The sequence below is a fragment of the Phocoena phocoena genome, chromosome 15 (genome assembly GCF_963924675.1).
Source record: "Phocoena phocoena chromosome 15, mPhoPho1.1, whole genome shotgun sequence".
Lineage (NCBI taxonomy): Eukaryota > Metazoa > Chordata > Mammalia > Artiodactyla > Phocoenidae > Phocoena > Phocoena phocoena.
The window spans coordinates 36339643-36358814 of NC_089233.1; the positions used below are offsets into that span (position 1 = coordinate 36339643).

General features: G+C 54.2%; 1 protein-coding gene across 1 annotated transcript; it reads right to left on the reverse strand.

The window, feature by feature from the left end:
* Positions 1-76: 76 nt before the first annotated feature.
* CCNF (cyclin F) lies at positions 77-18555 on the reverse strand. Its single transcript, XM_065893096.1, has 17 exons — positions 18540-18555; positions 17303-17457; positions 16152-16258; positions 15152-15219; positions 13612-13805; positions 13133-13186; positions 12369-12473; positions 11995-12072; positions 9460-9611; positions 7361-7525; positions 5342-5465; positions 4880-5060; positions 4438-4525; positions 2219-2318; positions 2008-2135; positions 1210-1379; positions 77-552 (listed from the first exon to the last, which is right to left on the reverse strand). The coding sequence occupies exons 1-17, from the start codon at positions 18553-18555 to the stop codon at positions 77-79; spliced, it is 2361 nt and encodes a 786-aa protein (XP_065749168.1).
* Between the last annotated feature and the right edge of the window lie 617 nt (positions 18556-19172).

Below are 19172 nucleotides of genomic sequence, written 5' to 3' on the forward strand. Positions count from 1 at the left end.
GCTAGTGCAACAGCAGCCCTGCCTCAGCAAACATTCACTTCAGCCAACATTCACTGCAGCAAACGCACTGACACACTCACAGCTTCAAAAAGCCCAAGTTCATGTCCTCCTCCTCCTCATTGTGGGCGGACAGGTTTTTCCTCTTCACCTGTTGCTGGGGAGCACAGCTCTCCGGGGGGCTTGGGGGACGACACTGTACACACGACTTCCTCGCATGATGGTGGCAAGGCTGTGTGTTCAAGTCGCTGCCCGGGGACAGTACTGAGGTAGATCGGGCAAGGCCCCCCAAGCCATCTGCGGAGTTTGTGGGACTTGTGCTGCTGACAGAGGAGTACCCTGAGGTCGTTATGTCCTTGCCTGCCCCCCTCCTGCTGCACAGAGGGCGCTCGAGCCCTGGGGTCCAAGGTGTCTGGCTGCCTGGTGCTGACGCCTGTGTGTCCTGACGCCCCTCCTCCTCCGGGCAGGCCTCCTCATCGCTTGATTCCTGGCAGCAGTGCTGTTCCGGGTTCAGGTAGACCACAGTGACATCGAGGACACCGCTGGGAGCTGTCACTATGGGAGATGGGGGAGAGGTCAGGCCATAGCCTGAGCATCAGGGTGACCCCGTGCTCGGTCAGGACCAAGGGGAGCCCAGGGTCCAGCTCTCGGCCGCACATCCTGAACCTCGCTGGACAGTCCCCTTTCCTTTACGTAAGAAATTGGGGGTGAAGTGTCTCCTTTCAAACTTGGGGTAATACCCAATGTGACTTAGGGGACAGTAGGAAGTGACAACAAACTGGCCATCTAATAATTTAGTTAATCCCCTGAGTGGACAAAAAAATAGCAGTTGGAAAATAACAGAAGCTGTCGAACTGGGCTTCCTGTGCAGATGGCTGATGAGACATGGGGACAGAGCCTCCTGCAGCCTGCCCTAGATGGGTGCCTGAGGGACAGAGCCCAGCAGGGGGCACATCTCACACAACCTTCTAAAAGGTCTATTTCTCTGTCCCTGACCTGGTAAGGTCCTTCCACCAGCACAGGTCCAGCTGGAGCTGGGCGCAGGTTGGGCCCACATCCTATCCTCCCTGTGTGTGGGCTGGTATTCCAGGGGCTCTGCTCTCTCATGTCTACCTGTGTCCGGACACACACTCCTGCAGCTCAGGCTGGGGGCCCTCCTGCCCGCTGTTCCCTCTGGGGCAGCACTGGATACTCTCCAGCCCTGGCACTCACCATCGCCCTCCTTCTCGCCCTCGCTCTCTTGGTCGCCCTCGTAGCCGGAGCAGTAGTCCAGGCTCCAGTCCAGGAAGCTGCCCAGCAGTGTCTCCTCCTGGCTGGACAGCTCTGCGGTCGGCGTGGTGACAAAGCTGCCCCTGTCCTCCTGGAGGCTGTTCTCCCGTTTCCTGTGCGGTGGGAGAGCCGGGAGCCGTGTCATAGGCAGCAGTGCTGGGAGGCCCAGTCTGGTTCTTGGCACCTGCCTGACCCTGCCCCCATGTGCTGTGAGCAGGGACAACACAGCCACCCAGGAACTGCCCTCAGAAGCTCAGGGCAGATTCGCAGAGACAGGGCCAGCACCATGGCGAGATTCCTGCTCATCTGGACTTTGTAGGATGGATAGGAGTTCTTTAGGTGGGTGAGGTGGAGGGGGAGGTTATTCCAGGCAGTACAGCTGGGACACTGAGATGGAAGAGACGGGGATAAAAGGGATGCACACAATGAGGGCACAGCTGGAGTGCAGGGAGTGCCACAATGTGGTGGAGCAGAGCAGTCCCGTATGGCTCACACCGGGCGTGGGGCAGGGCCAGAGCCTGAGCGGGCTCAACCTGTGCTCAAGACCACCATCCCTCACAGGGAGCCAGGCTGGAGCCAGAAAGCCACACTGGGGAAAGGAGACGGTACTGTAGGCAGTGGAGACTACCAACCGCAGCTTCAGTTTTCTGAGGATCTGCTCTCTCCCTGCTGCTCCTCAGGAGCCCCGATGGCTGCACAGGTCACGAGGGAACCCAGGCCTGGCCCGCAGGGCTCACTCACCGCTTGGTTCTCCTTCCAGAGGGAGAGCTGAGGAAGGTGTGAATGTCCCCTGTGCTGAGGAAAGACGCGGGTTCTGGGCTCTCTTGTTTCACCCCTAGAGTTGCACACAACTGGCCGTAGCTCAGCACCTGAGGGGAAGCCAGGGTCAGAGGGAGGGCCGAAGCCCCGAGGGGCAGACGGGGACCCCCTGCTCCCTAGCACCCACCAGCACCTCTTCCTGGCTGATCTCTTCATATCGCTTGTCCTCGAATCGCTGCTTCACGGCGGTGAGAGAGACCTGCCTGTAGTCCTTGGGGGCATCATCATGGAAGCTGCCGACAGAGGGACACGTGAGGGGTAGTGGGGGGCAGACGGTGCTGGCACCTCCACCCCAAAGGCTCCCATCTTTAGCCTCCACTCACTGAAGTGAGAGGGGACAAGACATTTTCAAAACCAGCCCAGCAATGGGAGTGAAGCCCAGCACTGCTGTGCACAGTCTGGCGGTTCCTCGAGTCACCTATGACCCCCAAGTGCATCCCCAGGAGAAAGGGGAACAGAGATCCACACAGAAACCTGGACACATATGTTCACAGCGGCACTATTCGCAACAGCTGGAAGGTAGAAAAACCCCAAATGTCCATCAGTGCACGACTGAATAAACAAGATGTGGTCCCTCCATCCAGTGGGCTATTTGTACAGTGGAAACATTATGTAGGTGAGAGGCTGGTCACAAAAGGCCCCAAGTTGTACGATTCCATATTGGTGAAACATCCAGAACAGAAAGAGCCAGGAAATAGATGAGTGTTTGCTGGGGGCTGGTGGGGAGGGGAAACATGAAGGTAATAGGTAGCAAGGGCGGGGTTTCTTTTGAGGGTGGGGAAGATGTTCTCGAATAGATTGTGGTTTGTGGTGATGGCTGCACAATTCTGAATATACCAAGAGCCTGTTGAATTGTACACTTTAACAAAAAGTTTCGTTGGTAAATAAATATGTTTCCAGTTTATCTGGATTGGGAAAAAAAAAAAAAAAACAACTCAGTGGGGGGCGGGGGATGGGTGTAGGAAGGCAGCCAAGCAGCAGCTTTTGGCAGCCTGGTCAGGCACCAACCCTGCACTGGTCTGAGCAGCCTCGGGGGCAGACACGTGTTGACCTGCCACCGTCACCCATGCTCCCGTCCACCAGCGACGAGGTCTGGGCCCTGCAGGAGAAACGGGCTGCACACACTACCCCAGGAAATGCTGACAGGCTCCCCGTGTTAGCGGGGAGGGGGAGAAGTGGCAGACGGGCCAGAGGGGCTGGTCAGAGGAATCTCTAGACTCGTGCCCAAGTTCTGATCTCATCCTCAAGCTGTAAGCAGAAGTGTCGTGTTCAGAGGCTGCCCTGTGGAAATCCAGGAGGCGGCTGGGGCAATGACCATGGGCAGGTGAAGAAAGTGCATTGGCCCCAAGAGCTGCTGGGATGCAGGGACAGAGAAGCAGAAATGGGCTGGCCTGAGGGCTCTGATAGGATAACTGGGGCCTTGTCCACCAAGCACCAAATGAAATCTATGAGGAGGAATGGCCTGGCATGGACAAGCTGGCAGTGGGGTCTGTGGCTCGGGTCAGAGGTTGGCTTTCAGATGTGTTCTGAATCCTGGAAGTGGTTAAGTCTCCCAGGGAGCGTCTGGGGATAGGCAGAAAGGCAGAATTACCCAGACCCTCGTGTCGGGGAAGGGGACTCTGAGGCAGTGTGGCCTGGCGGAGAAAGGAGGAGGTCCCTGGGGGCTTTAGCAGATATGCATGCGGTGGGGAGTGCATGTGAGACTGAGGAGTGGGAGGAGCGAGTCTGCCAGCCAAGCTGAGACAGGAGGCGAGGGAAAGGGCCAAGGTGTGTGCCCGGGGCTGCGGTCTGCCAACTCCAGAGCTGGAGGCCAACCTGTCCTAGACTGAAATTACTGCTGGTCAGGGAGACAGTCTGATTTTTTCTTATGTTCCACAGTCCATGGAATTAGGTTTGGGTTGGGGGGAGCTGCTGCCCACACATCAAATGTTAAAAACGTATGAAATAAGCAACATGGCCCTGGAATTTCTAAACGTCAGTCCTGAGATACGCGGGTCACGCGGGGAAGGTCTGAGTGTCTTGACAGCCCTCACGTGAGAGCAAATTCCCCCTGGACTTGTGGTATTAAGGACACACCCTCTATGTGGGGGGACAGTTGGGGGGTTGTGGGGGGAATTGCTTCCTTACACGCTTACCACTTTTTTTTTTTTTTTTTTTTTTTCGGTACGCGGGCCTCTCACTGTTGTGGCCTCTCCCATTGCGGCTCCGGACACGCAGGCTCAGCGGCCATGGCTCACGGGCACAGCCGCTCCGCGGCATGTGGGATCTTCCCGGACCAGGGCATGAACCCGTGTCCCCTGCATTGGCAGGCGGACTTTCAACCACTGTGCCACCAGGGAAGCCCACGCTTACCACTTTTGATGAAGGCTTAAGACACAGGGGATGAGGTCTTCACAGGAGAACCCAGTGAGGTCCCATAACCGAGTGGTCCAGGGCTGTGCTGGGGAGGAAAGCAGGAATAGTGGGGCCGTTCTGATGCCCACTCATGCCCCACAGCCCTGATGGTTCTGGGATGGAGTTTCCTAGGGCTCAGGGTTGAAAAGGCCCCAGGTACAGAGCATGCGTGCTCATTGTTGACAATGTGGGAAATATTAAGCTAGAACTGTCTCTAACCTCACCCCTAGACAATGGCTTTTAGTCCATTCTGGTGTTTCCTTCTCCAGTAGATGAACACACTTCTTTTTCTCCTTCCAACCCCCTTGAATTTGAGCACTGGCTCCTGACTCCAGGAATCCCCCAGACCACTGGCTCAGCCCATGTTCTGAGTGGCTGGTGGGGAGGACCAGCTCCTTACTCTGCCCATGTGTCAGCCTCGCCAGGAGCAGGGCGGCTGCAGCCAGGTGGGCTGGGGCATAGGCGGCCAGGCTGGTGTGCAGCAGGGAGAGCTCACAGAGGAAGCTGCACAGGTGCTGGGTTCTTGGCGCCATGGGGACCAGCGTCAGCAGGACGTCCTTGTAATCGACCACAGTGGGGACCTAGAGGGAACGGGGAGGCAGACGTGGGGTCTCAGCACACAGAGGGCCCCTCCACCCACTCGGTGGGGAGGCTGGACCTTAGAAACACCACCCTCGGTGTGGTCAGCCCAGCATCTGGCCCGACTGCTGTGCACACCAAACAGCTGTGGCCTCGTGTCCTCTGGGTCCAGGAGGGCTTCCCAGAGCAGGGAAGCTCAAAGCCATGCAGATACCCTCTGCCCCTCCATGCCCTCACGTGACCTCAACTTTGATTCAAAAGGAAAAAGCAAGTGGTCACTTACTCGAATCTTCCCTTCCAAGGCAGAGATGATCTCTCCCATCATCCTCACCAGGTCCTCGTATTTGTACGTGTTGTCTGTGAGCCACACAGCCTCCCGGATCGTCAGGATCTCTTTGCTGATGAACCTGGAGTGTTAAGAAGGGGTCTGAGCACTGAGCCCACTCCCCTTAGTGGGGTGATCACTTTAGGCTTCAGTGATGGGGTTGGGGGGGTCCAAAGAGTAGACCCTGCTGCCCCTAGCCACTGAGGGGAACTGAAAAGATCAGATGAGCCTATCATGGGGGCTGGAAGGGAAGGGGGATTAGTGTCACAGATCAGTGGCAGTGAGAGCTGCTGGACTGCTAGGCATGCAGGTGTTTCTGCAAAACGCACCCACGAATGACGTGATCGGTCAATCCTCTTAACGACCTGAGGGATAAGGGTTCACCCTGCCTTGTGTCAGCTTCTATGGAGCGAGTATAAACAGCTTTAACCCAGAAGGCAGATGAGCCAGCAGAACCAGAGATAGAGGTTGTTTGAAGGTCTGAACCCAGCATGGGGTCTGGCCATGGGAACTGGACTGTCCTTAGGCAGGTGGTCACGCTGTTCTCTACTCTCCACCAGTTCCAACTATCAGGGAACATGCTAGTCCAGCAGCCTGCCGAGGACACCTCCCCACACAATGGTGGACTGGGACCGGGCCCTTGGCTGCTCTGTCATGGGGACTCTGCAGCTCCCGCGTTTGCTGTTGCCTGGGCCAAGAGAGAGGACAGGAGTTGTAGGGACCGCAGGTGCTGGGGGATGTTATGTGAGTGGGGCGGGCGAAAGCCCTGTGCTCTGAGCAGCGGCAGGTGCTGCTTTGAGAGTGGATGTAGGGGCATCTCGGCTTCTAAAAATCTTTTAAAGCAATTATCATCTCATTGCCAGCAGCCTGTGCTCTGGTACCTCAGTCTCTCATTGCAAGGACATAACTATGCCATTTGGATCCAGGGAGGCTGGGGACCCGTCTGTTCAGCCCTCTCTGGTAACAAGACCTGGAACGCCAGGTTCCGAGAGCACACATGAGAGGTGCCGGACAGCGTGTGGCATTTGCTCACCGACCTGAGCCCACGGACCCTGCTTCCACAGCCACCTAGAGACCCCACTTCCCAGTTCCCGTCATGGCCACATGACTGCGCTCACTGCAAAGTTGGACCTGGTGGCCTCAGGGGTCATGGCAGGTAGCAGAGAGCAAGTCAGGACCTGGGCCTCCTTCATGACATCATGAAACAGATAAACCATCCCAGTGACACAAGCCTCTGGGTTACCGTGCAGAAGACAAATCAGTCTCTCCATAGTTGACACCACTGTGTGCAATAAGCCTGTTCCTCCCTCAAAAGCCTTACAGATAATGATGTTGGTCTGGAAAGCACTGCCCAGGGGAGATAGCAGACCACGTAGAAGTCTGCTTTAGGAAAACAAGAAAATGCAAAATGTGTGGTGGGAACTGCCATGCACATTGTGTCCAAAGGCAAAACTGGGTGGAAAGGTGGATTTAGGTAAAACTTAAAATGGTCTGATCTGAAAAGTCAGAGCTGCTGCAGGGGTAGGCTGCCTCTCTGAGGACGCATCCTGCCCATGTGGTTGGAGGGGGTCTGTGGGGAGTTGGGGGTGGGGGGCACATGACACCGATGAAACGCAGGTCTCTGGATGCAGAGTTGAGAACCGGACTGGCAAGGGCAGCCGCCTGTGACCCTCCCTCATCGCTGTGTTGCCCTCAGGGGCCAGGGGAAGAGGGTTCCAGCCTGAGCCTGCCCGACAGAGGCCACGTTCTGGGTCCTGAGGCCACGTGTTGGGATGAGCGGCTGCCCACACACCAAGGGTCAGCCTTGCCACCCCCGAGTGGGTAGGATCACTCGGCGTGGGCACCCCCTAAAATGAAAATCCCTGTCATAAGGAGGTGGGGTGCTGAAGGCTTGTTCCACTGAAAAGCCAGCCTGTGAACTGGGCAGTGCCAGCATGCTGTGTTCCGTCTGCGGGCCCAGCCTGGGGGGCTTCTCACCGGGTGCACATGACCATGCAGGCGATGCCCAGCAGCTGGAGCCTGTACCGGGGCACCAACCGCCTCCGCAGGTACCGGTCCACACACTCCACGGTCAGGTGAAGGCACAGGCTCGAGAAGTCCTTCATGGTCGCGACCTCTACCAGCCAATCGATGAGAATGTACCTGTGGGAAGAGCACCATCCCTGAAAAGCAGGCCAAGCCTTCATGAGTGTCCCGTCTCCCATTCCTGCCCGGCCATCTGTCCTGAGGGGTGAGCGATCACTTTAGGCATCACTGGCTTATCCAGGCACCTGTCCAAGGCTGAGACACCCTGTCCAAGGGGGAGGCCCCATGACTCCCGACTTTGTTCCTGGGAGGCAGTGGGCTGCACATATGTGTACTCTGCCTCCCCCACCCCGGGACCCCCAGGCACTGGATAAGCCTGGACCGTTATTACTTGTAAGGGAGCAAAGCAGGTCTGCTCTGTGGACCTGGGACAGGTCACAGGACAGGAGAAAAGTCAAAGTTTATCGTCCTGCAAACCTGCCTTCTCTCTGAGGAACTCTCACCCATGGGGTCATTTATCACAACCCTCCGCAGTGGAGCAAAGAGCCAGGAATGCATCTAAAGCAGGATTCCCTGAGCCTGTGTGCTGGACTTCTCAGTCACCCAGCAACCGTGATGGAGGACTTGGGCCGGCAGAGCCAACAGACATAGGATCCCTCCTCGACGGGGCTAAAAGCCGGGCCAGGGACACAGACGTCACAAGCAGATACTGCATGCAACATCAAGGATGCCCAAGCATGGTGAACGCCTTTTTGCACAAGGGAGAGGAGATGGGGAGAAGAGAAGCTAGAGAGAAAAGAAACGTGGTGGTGAGTGATTCTAGGCAGACAGGAGGGACTGCTCCAGGTGTCAGCCTGGACAGGAGCATCTTTCATAGGCAGAGGGAAGGAGGGAGTGCTGGGGCCGAGTTGGGGAGGGGAGGAAGGAGGCGGGATGAAGGGGGAACGGGCTGGGGAGGAAGACATGCAAGGCCAGGTGTTTGAGGGTTAGGGGCAGAAGAGGAAGCTTCTTACGCAGACACCTTTGACAAGCTCAATGATCTGACTTATAAAAACAGACCAACGGAACTGTACACTTTAAAATGGTTAAACCTGAAACTAATGTTACATGTCAATTATAACTCAATAGAAAAAAGGAAGAAAAAGTCAGCTGTTGCTTTACATAGAGGAAAATGTAAAGATGCTCAACTCGGGGACTGAAATGATATTATTGCAATAAAACTACTTTAGCTCTTGAAAAGAAAAGAAAGGTTAAGTTTATGTTAACCCCCACCCCCAGCACACAAAAGGAATAGCAACAGTCCCTGGCTCCTGCCGCCAAAAGAAAGGCAGACTGGGAGGGCACGGTGTGGGGCAGGGGGCACCACCCCCAGCACAGGCACAGGACTCAAAATCACAGCAGCTTGGTGACATTTAATGTGGGAGCCAAGGACACTGCACCCCCTGCTATGAGTAAAGACGGAGCCTCTCCAGGGAAGAGAGCTTACCAGGTGCTGGGCTTTGTCTGCTGCAGTACAGCCAGAGCCTGCCCATTATAAATCTAAAATGTATTTGAAATCTCTGGTGTAAGCTTAAAAAATTATTCACATTTTCCATTTTACTCTCTAAACAAGTTCTGTGATTGAGTGTAAAAGTGTGTTATCTCCAAACCTCGAGGGAAAATGGACCTGCAGGAAGAGGCAGTTTGTGGGGTTTCTGAGGCTGCAGGCACATGGCAGCTGCCCCCCACACTCCCGCACGCTGATGCGTGTGATGATGGGTGGGAAAGAAAAGGTGTTTTTTGAAAGATGTTTAGTATGGTTTAATAAAGTCTGAGGCTTAAAAAGGAAAACTGGAGAGAACAGACACTTATGTGGGAAATTTTTCTTTTCAAAGCCCTGGATAACTTAGGCATAACTGGTTTTAGAAAACACACACACACACACACACACACACACACGTGGATCCCAGTGGGGTTGATGACGCAGGGGCCCTGTGACAGGAGGCTCAGCTGAAACAACAGACAGACCCTGTCATGCGGAGACGGCTGTCGCTCTGCCTCGGACCCCTCACCTCATTGTGTCATTGAGTCCCTTCTGCACAGAGAAGACCCTCTGCTTACTGACAGCGTGGGAGGCCTGGAACAGCTGGCAGACTATCTCGTTGGAGGCTTTCGCTTCCAGTCCGAGCTGGTTTCCGTGTGCACAGGCTTTGGCTAGAGATAGCTGAGGACGAAAAGACTCGAGGGATGAGCAAGGGGTTTTGAGGTTCCTGCTTCTGAACGCGAGGAGGATTCTGCCTGTACATACACTGGCCCACTTAAACCTTCTAAGCCTTCTGAAACCAGGAGGGCCAAGATTTTAATCTTTTGGAAATAAATAATATATCACGATAGAACATTTTAAAAGGTACAAAAGGTGCATAATGGGATATCAGTTGACTTCCTGCCCGGCACAGCTCCATGGCCAATTCCAGTCTTCTGCCAGCATTTTCTTTTAAATTAAGTTTGTTTCTGTTCACCACTCCCTAGTGAAAGCTGATGCTCTGGGGGAGGCCACGTAGCACAGTGGCTGAGAGCTGGCTGGGGGCTCGAATGACCCAGCTTTAAGACCTGGGTCTATGTGTGACCACAAGCGAACTGGGGGCTTCACTGCACCTCAGTTTCCCTTTTCACCAAATGGCACAACAGCAGCTGCTTCAGCAGATGCTGTGAGGATTGAATGAGATGCACGAGCACCTTGCTCAGGACCCGCCGGGGCCCTCCAAGCCCTCAGTGGTTACTGTTGACCATCTCTACGTATTTCCTTCCAGAGTTTTCTATGCACTTGTAGCAGTGTGCATGTGCATTTGTGATCACGGAACACACATGTTAGCTTTTCTTTGCCTGCCTAATGATTAACGTGGTTCTTTGCGATAGGAGACTTCTGTAAGCGTGTTTTCCTTGTTCTTCCTTTGAGGGGGTTTCTGTTGGTTTTGTCACATTGAGGGTCACCTTTGTGCAGTCTTGTGTACCTTCTGCTCACGCAGTCGACCCACAGGCGCTACCCGTGCCCAGGGGCTTTCTGAAATTCCTGCGCGCATTTTCACACACACTAATAGGAACACTATTTTTTTTTTTTTTTTTTTTTTTGCGGTACGCGGGCCTCTCACTGTTGTGGCCTCTCCCGTTGTGGAGCACAGGCTCCGAACGCGCAGGCTCAGCGGCCATGGCTCACGGGCCCAGCCACTCCGCAGCATGTGGGACCTTCCCGGACCAGGACACAAACCCGCATCCCCTGCATCGGCAGGCGGACTCTCAACCACTGCGCCACCAGGGAAGCCCTTTCCTGTACTTTTTTTTTTTTTTTAGGAACACTATTTTATCACGTTTGCCGGCAAAAACTGCTATCATTAAAAATGTATATTTTCAGGGCTTCCCTGATGGTGCAGTGGTTAAGAATCCGCCTGCCAATGCAGGGGAAACGGGTTCGATCCCTGGCCTGGGAAGATCCCACATGCCATGGAGCAACTAAGCCTGTGTGCCACAACTACTGAGCCTGCACTCTAGAGCATGTGTTCTGCAACAAGAGAAGCCACGACACTGAGAAGCCCACGCACTGCAACAAAGAGTAGCCCCCGCTTGCCTCAACTAGAGAAAGCCTGTGCCCAGCAACAAAGACCCAACACAGCCAAAAAAAAAAAACAATAAAAAAAAGCCGAAGTGTATTTTCAGAAGTTCCTAGCTATCCAATCAAAAACACAAAGACTACGTGTATATGATTTGCTAGTGTGATCAGCCACGATCTCTTTAAACGTGTGCCTTTTTGACTAGCAGAGAGGTCAAACCTGCTCCGTATTTTGACTGCTTGTATTTATTTCCTCTTTTTTGAGTACACTGAGGCTCTGTGAACTTCTAGAGGGCCTTACTATTCTTATTGATTAGCCTGAGCTTGAACTAGAACCACATTGTTCATTGTTGTATTTCTTGTAAACTTGTTAAGTGCCTTTTTGGACAAAAACATTACAACGTCCTGTGATGTGTCAGGTGGGCCATCCCTCTGTGATTTCTTCCCTAGCTTTTAAGGGCAGAAGACTCTCAACCCCCAACTTGGTGGGGTGACAAAAGCAAGTGTTTACCAGCTTGGCAAAGGGGGACTTTCTTTGATTTATCTTAAAATAATGACTTCTTTACAGCTGCACAGGGAGAGTGTCTGGAGAACGCCAACTACAGACCCCTGATGTCCTGGTTCCAACACTGGACAACCTGGTGAGCAGGTCAGATAATGAGAAGAGGACAGCATTCCACACACCCATCTGCTCTAAGGAGCTCTAAGTTCTGTAGCCAAGATGCTTTCCCTACAGGCCAACTTTAGGGAGCTGTATAAATTTTGATGCAGATGTAATCCACGGCACTTAGAAATTAAGTGGCTGGCTGTCTTAGATGCAACGGGCAGAGGTGAGGAAAGTGCTTCTGGGCTCTCCTCCCCACACACCCTAGAGCTGAACTCCCTTAGATTCAGTTCCAAACCCTGGGCCACTCTTACTTCGTCCTGGGTGGGAACCTGGCAGTGTTGCTCCCACGGTCCCCACGAGAGGAGGTGTCAGGACAAAGGCCAGCTCCCAGCTCACCTGTGCTTCCCAGCAGCCTTTGGCAGCAAAGTCCCTGAGTTTCCGGAAGCTGTGGAGGCATCGTCCGGGATCTGACATCTGTCAATGGGAGAGTCACCATGCCCTTACATGGCCATATCTCTGGAGAAACTCAGAACCAACCCATAGTCTTCTTAAATGTTCCCCCTGACACCTCCAGAGGGTCCCCAGCTGTGCTTTCTTCCCAGCCCTTTATCCCCCAAATGGTGGTGGTCGTTTCAGGGGCAGTGCTGAAAGCGGCCCCATGACCAGCAGCGACCCCGGCTGCGGTGGCAGAACCTTGTCCAAGGGCTACTCTGGAGATTGTGCCTTTGGCCAACATAATCCATTCTTTCCCCAGACCTAGGCCCACTCACATCCATCTTTCTGTCACTTTCCCAGAGGAGGTACGAGCTGGTCAAACACCCCTGATTAGCAGACTCTTCAAACAGGTCCCGGGCCTGCTTCTGTTTCTCTTCATCCTAGAATAAGTACCTCTAAGTAACCACATATACTGTTCTCATCTTTAATAAAATGAGTTAACTACATTAGAGTAAAAACAACTTCTCTGAAGATACACAATTTGACAACCAACTCGTGAAGGCAAGCCCATGAGTTCTGCCCTCAGGCCCTGCTTCCTCCTGCACAAGGTTTGTGCTGGACTCGGCTCCGGGCACTGCCCGGACGGTGACGGGGGAGGGTTTCCCAAGGTCTTCCAGCTCCTCGCTCATACTAAGTGTCCCTCCCTTCTGCTGTCAGAGCACCTAGCACCAGGAGCCACCACCTCCCCCAAGACTGCTGCAGACGGGGTTCCCGAATCACAAGGCTCACTAAGTAGAGAGGTCTGCGTGAGTAGTGGGAGGGAGCCGCCAGTAGCAGAGCCGTGAAACAAATAGACCCGGGGCCCTGTCCCGCTCAGACACTCTTCCTGGCTCCACACAGCCTCACAGACAGGGCTCATCTTGGCTTTGAACCCCGGAAGCCCCCCTCTGCTGCCTTTCACGCAGTTCCTGATTCTTGGTGCTTGAAGCTGCCAGAAAGGCGAGCAGCACAAAAATGCAGACCCGCTGTGCCCTGCGTGCTCACCCGGGCCAGGACGTCAAACAACGCAGGGCCCCGTGGGATGGTGGAGGGGACTCACCTCAAAAAGACTCAGCACTCTCCCCAAGCAGTGCAGTATGGACGCTCTGTGAGTCTAGAGAAAGGAGGTGGAGGAGGAGGGGTGACTGTTAGCGGACAGAGCTTCCCGGGGACTGTCCCTCTGTGTGTGGGTCCTCCTTGCTCCCTGCCCAGCCCCTCTGTGCAGAGGACCACTCCCTGATTCCAGGCCTCCGCCAACTGCTTCACAGAGCCTCAGTCCTGCCTTTCCAGCAGTTGACCCGTCTGCAGCCCAGCCCCTCACCCGATTCCCCTGACCCTGGCTCCGAGGCCTCCTCTCCTGCTAGTCATTAGCAGATGCTCCCACATCCGCACTGTTTTCTATGCCTCCACTGCTCTCGGGTCCCTGACTTTACATGGTCCATAGCATCTCCCCTCAAAGTTTTCTCACCTCCCGGGACCCTACGGGGCTCAGCCCGCCCAGCACGGCCTGCCCTACTTGCACCCCTTGCCAGGACTCACTTTCTGCAGCTGGCACTCCATCCTGAGGCTCTCGTGAACCACGGCCTTGCAGCAGCTTCCGGACACCGACCAAGGTGGGCGGATGAAGAGCCAGATGAAGGGTGCGGCGCCCACATTCAGGCGCTCCGTGAGACTGAAGAAGCGAGAGGCCTTCAGCCCGTTCACTTCCGCCCGGGCCTCATCAGACACAGACACTGGAGAGACGGACAGAACACAGCCCGGATGTCTCTGGAGGAGGGGTGTGGGAAGTTCCCCAGTCTTTTTGGAAAGTTTAAAGCCTTAAGCCGCTACAACGTGAAGTTGCTGGTGTCTTAGGACAGAAGAGCTGGGATGGGGGCTCCTCCCTTTTCTTCCCATGTTTTATGAACCAAGTGCCCTGCAGCCCCTCCCAGCAGCCTGGATTCCGAAGATCTGGGAAGGTCCCCCCCACGTGGAGGCATCAGATGCCCACCCTCCTTCCTGTGGGGAACTGCTGCTCAGACCCCTGTTAACGGGTAGGGGGTTTCTTTGTGGGGTAATGAGATGATGGCTCCAAATTGAGTGGTGATGGGTGCACGACTCTGTGAAGATACCCAAACCACTGGACTGTACACATTAGACAGGTGAGCTGAGTGGTGTGTGAATTTCGTCTGGGCAAAGCCATCTGACAGGAGGGTGGGCGCAGGATTGCTCATCGTCTGCAGGTCCAACAGTCCTGTCAACCAGCTGTGACCAGGGTGACCTCTCAGTAAGACGCCAGGTCTTTTAGAAGCAGAAAAATGGCGACTATACCCAAGTCTTTATGCATCTTGGGAGCTGGGACAGGATGAACTGCAGGCTCGCTCCTTAGTGTGCTCAGCATACAGGCAGGAATTGGGAGAGAGGGCCGCACCAGGTTCTTTCGAGGAGCACCTGCCCCTTAGGGGTGAAGGAATCTAGGTACCAGGCTGGCTTTGACCTGTTTGTACTTGCCTCCCACTTGGAGCCTTGGCTCCCTGTGTTACTGACACTTGGCATCAGGCATGCTTTGACCACTGCCCCAGGTTCCTCAGATGAGCTGTGGCCAAGGAGAGAAGCTGGGGTCTACGCATGGGCTGCGGTGTTAACTAGGCAGCCAGGGAGGGCTGGCTTGCCTGAGTAGCCCCCATTCTGAGTCTCTGCTCAGAGTCACTCGTTGTCAACCGAAATTAATGGTTCATTAAACAAAGAGGCAACTCCCCCAAACTACAAAATCAAACTTCATCCATGGGTCCCTGAGCAGGACACCTCTGGCACAAGCTCCCCAGTGGGGACGGTACACAGCCAGACACAGCAAGAACAGCGACTAAACTGCTGACACAGGCAAGAGCTCATGCTTGTTCTATTAGGTTTCTTGTTTTCGGCTACACCACACAGCATGCGGGATCTTAGTTCTCCAACCAGGGATCTAACCTGCGCCCCCTGCAGTGGAAGCACAGAGTCTTAACCGCTGGACCACCAGGGAAGTCCCTCGTGCTTGTTCTAAAATGTCAGTACCAAGTGGGGTGAGGCCAGCCCCAGCACCAGCCCCTCGAGGACTTACGGCCTTCATTGTAGAGGTAGGCTATGCCCAGCTTCACAGCAGCTTCAAAATTCCCTTTTTCGGCAGCCCTAGAACATTAAGAACATGAAACATCACATGATTTTATTCCATAAAGGTTATGTTCCACCACAGCACTTAAAACTACAGTACTTATTTTCTGAACAGAAAATATTTTTGGCAATGCAGCTAAATATCAATTATCCATGACATGCTACAACATGGATGAGCCTGGAAAACACACTTGTGAAAGAAGACAGACACAAAAGGCCACATGTTGTATGATTCCACTCATATGAAATGTCCAGAAAAGGCAAATCCACAGAGACAGAAAGCAGATTAGTGGCTGCATAGGGTCTGCGTTACTATAGGGAAAATAGGGAGTGACTGCTAATGGTTATGGGGCTTCATTTGGGGGTCATGAGAATGTCCTAAAGTTAGATAGTGTTGATGATTGCACAACTCTGTGAGCATACTAAAAACCATTGAGTTGTAAAAGGGTAAATTGTGTGGATGGTGGACTATGTCTCAGGCAGCCTGCCTGTGACCACTGGCATACTGCAGCTTGCAGCCCCTCCGGCCCTTCCTCTAGGTCCCAACCCCGGCCGGGGAGGTGGGATCAGCCAATGAGTATAATGTAATAGGATTCAAATCGCATTGTTCTGACCAAAAGACGGCTGAGGAAAGTTTCCACATGCAGGTGACCTGCATCTGAGTCACACACAATGGGTCACAGCTCAAGTGGACCCTTCAGAAGCACTGCTGTGACTAATGAGAGTCAGGCCTGTGCTGGTGGTGTGGATGACCCATGACTGTGCTGGAAGTTGTGTGACTCGATGGGTGAGGTCAACAGCCCTCAGTCACTCCCTGGGGAATAAGGTGTTGGCGGGAGCAACAAGCAAGAGGAAAATTATTCCCAGGTCAGGCCTTGAGACACAGACTGGCATAGCAGGGAGGCCCAAAGGTGGGAGAAAGCCACGCTCTTCTCAGGGTGCAGAGATACCTTTCAAAGAGCTTCAGGTTCTTTGGAGAAGGCCACAGCTCCTGGAAGCTGGCACATGCCCACACGCTGGCATGGTTATCCACCAGGTACTTCAGGTGGGAGTGAACCTGAAGAACAATGGAAGAGGGGGAGTGGTGGTTAATCAAGGGACCTCCCAGAAGTCCTGCTTCTGGAGCTCTTGAAGACAGGGTGTAGACAGATGTAGGGTCTCCTGTTTCCCTCCCCACCCTAGCAGTAAAGGCCCAGCCTCTGTGTATCAAAGTAACTAACAATTGCTTTGAATAGAGAAAAGAGCCCAGAAACAACTTTCTCTGTGGCTCTAAAGATGGGGACAGTGGTCCTGGAAGGGGGAATAAGCACCTAGGCTGAGAAAGGGGATATAATGCTATAATACCTGCAAGGATCAGGGAAATCAACTCTAATGGGAACAGGTAGGTGAGAAATCTGTTTTGAGCTCCTCTACTTAGGGTCTTGCTAGTGGGAGCAAAGCTGAGGCCTGCAAGTCAATGGGGGCTCTCAGAAAAGACTGAAACACATGACAGCAGCCTCAGGTAGGACTTCTGTCCTGGGTGATAGCAGGAAGTGCCCAGGCAGGGGGCCCTGAGCACAGGTGAGCATTTTAAGTGCTAAAGCTTCCACTGCCATTGGAAATTCAGCACCCATGGATATTATGAATGCAATGGAGGCAGGTTTGGGAGTCAGAGAAGTGGGTTCTTACTGGTGTTCCCCCACTAATTTGCTGTATGCCCTTGGTTAAATCACTCAAAGTGAGGCTTCAGTTCCGAAATCTGCAAAATAACTCCCAGAGTCCCTTTCAGTGCTGAATATTACATGGGCTTCGTCCTCAAGAACATACTATTTTTCTTCTTAATGCTATCTTATTTCTTGAGGGATGCAAATTTCACTGCCATAAAAGGGTATTTTCTCTGTCAAAATAAACATTACAATGAGCAGACTCAAACCTTGCTGTCCTACGTTTTAGCTTTCCTGCAATCAGAACAACCTTAGGCATCTATTACCAATATCACCGTTGTTTCCTCTACCCTCATTTGTAGCCAAAGTTTTTGTTCTGACATTTAAGACACGAAGCCTTCATGGTACAATATAACCAATGATGCCAGGCCTGACACTATTTTCATCTGACAACTTACAGCTCGGACAGCGAGGATGTCTCCAACAGAAAGCCATTTCAGGATATGAAAGAGCACATCTTCAGGGAGACTCAAGATCGTTAAGTTTCGGGGTCTCCTTCTTATTCTCCGCTTTGTAGGATAACAGAAACACTTGGCACACCTACAGTGGATCACTTAAGAAAAAAAATCAGAATGGTCTAAGTGATGTGTTGGAAACGAGTTGTGCTGATATGAAAAGTTACATCTGAACATGATTTAACAGTTACTGTCCTCTGCCCCAGCCATATTTACAGTCCTAAACAAAGATTAAATAAAGGAGCAGTAGTGGTACAGAAGACATCATCATTCATTCAAATATTCAATAAACATTGATGGTGAGTAGTAATCATGTAACCTGGCTATTGGGAAACCTTCTGATCCAGAGCCCAGATGACAACCAGGAAGGGGGAAAAAGCAGCCAACGCTGATGATGGTTAGCCTTGCATTTCACTCTCAGGGAGGCGCCTTGACCCTTACTGATCTCTTTGCTTCTATCTGCACACAGGACTAAAATGCATAATGTTAATAAGGATCTGTGGACTTGAACAGTCTGGTTTTCAAGTCCAAACTAGGAGGGTCCACCCTGCAGAGAAGCCAAAGGTGGACTTGGAGGCCAGGCCTGTCCCAGCTCTGCGGATGTCAGAGCTGCCCAGCCAGTCTCAGTGTCCTCTCTCCCCACAGGAGGTCCTTCCAACTTCAACTTCAGCAAGTCTTTGCTGACTCTAAGCAGACGACATAGAAGCTTGAGGCAGGAGGAGCCCATCACCTACAATTCACCTGGTTTCCCACCCGTTCCTTCCTCCAGTCCCGACAGGAGGTGGCTGCTCTCCCACCCGCACGACTCCTTCCTCAGGGCTTCTTCCTGCCCCCCTCCCCTCGCTCTTCACCTGGGTCTTCCCATCATCAATTAACATGCTGCGAAAGCCAAGCGTACACGCAGGGCGACCGATCCCTGCGTTTTACCGCATTTTTCTCATCCCCTCCAGGACAGCCACGATAATAACCACGGAAACCTGAGCGGCGCTCACGGCCCTCGACAGGTGGCAGACCCCGCGCGCCGCTTTCACCGCTTTCACGCGGAGCAGGGCGCTCCCGGGCATTTAAACCACGCGCCGAGCGGGCGCCGCCGGGAAGACACGCACCCCGGGCAAAAGGGCTCGAGCCAGCCCTGCTCAGTCTCGAGGCCGCCCCGCCGCGCCCCGCGCCCAGCGCTCACCGCCTCCGCTCCCCATAACCGTGGCTACCGTCGCTACCGTCGCCGATACCTCTGCCAGTGCCGCCTGCCGGCCCAGAGCGCGACTCCCCACGCAGGCGCAGACCCGCCCGCCGCCCGCCGGAGTTTTCAAATGCACCAGGCGCTCTCATTGGCCCGCCCGGGGGGGCGCGCGCCACTGTTCCGCCGGGCCCCGCCCCCTCCCCCCCACTCGGGCTCGGACGCTCGCGATTGGCCGCGCCAGGATGCGAATTCGAACGCCGGCTGTTGATTGGTAGAGCTTGCGCGGCCGCCCCGCCTCCCCGGCCCTGGCGAGTGTCCCTAAGGAGCGTGGCTCCGGGCCTGGCTGCAGCAGCGTCTCTGAATCCGCTACGGCCTGCGTTGACCTGGCCTGTTCTGGGCTTAGGCCTTGTGGTTGACTCGGCGGCAAGAGGTCCCGGCGACCGGAGGCCACGGCGTGCAATGGTTTGTCAGTGAAGGTCTGAGCGGACCGGCCGCGCCTCCGAGCCCGGGGTCTCGGAGCGGGGACCCCGACGTGGTCTTCTACCTGCGGGGACTTAGGCTGGCCGGCACCCGCGGGCTGCGCCTCACCGAGGCTAGCCCTGACCTTTCCGACCCGCACCCCGAGGCCGCACG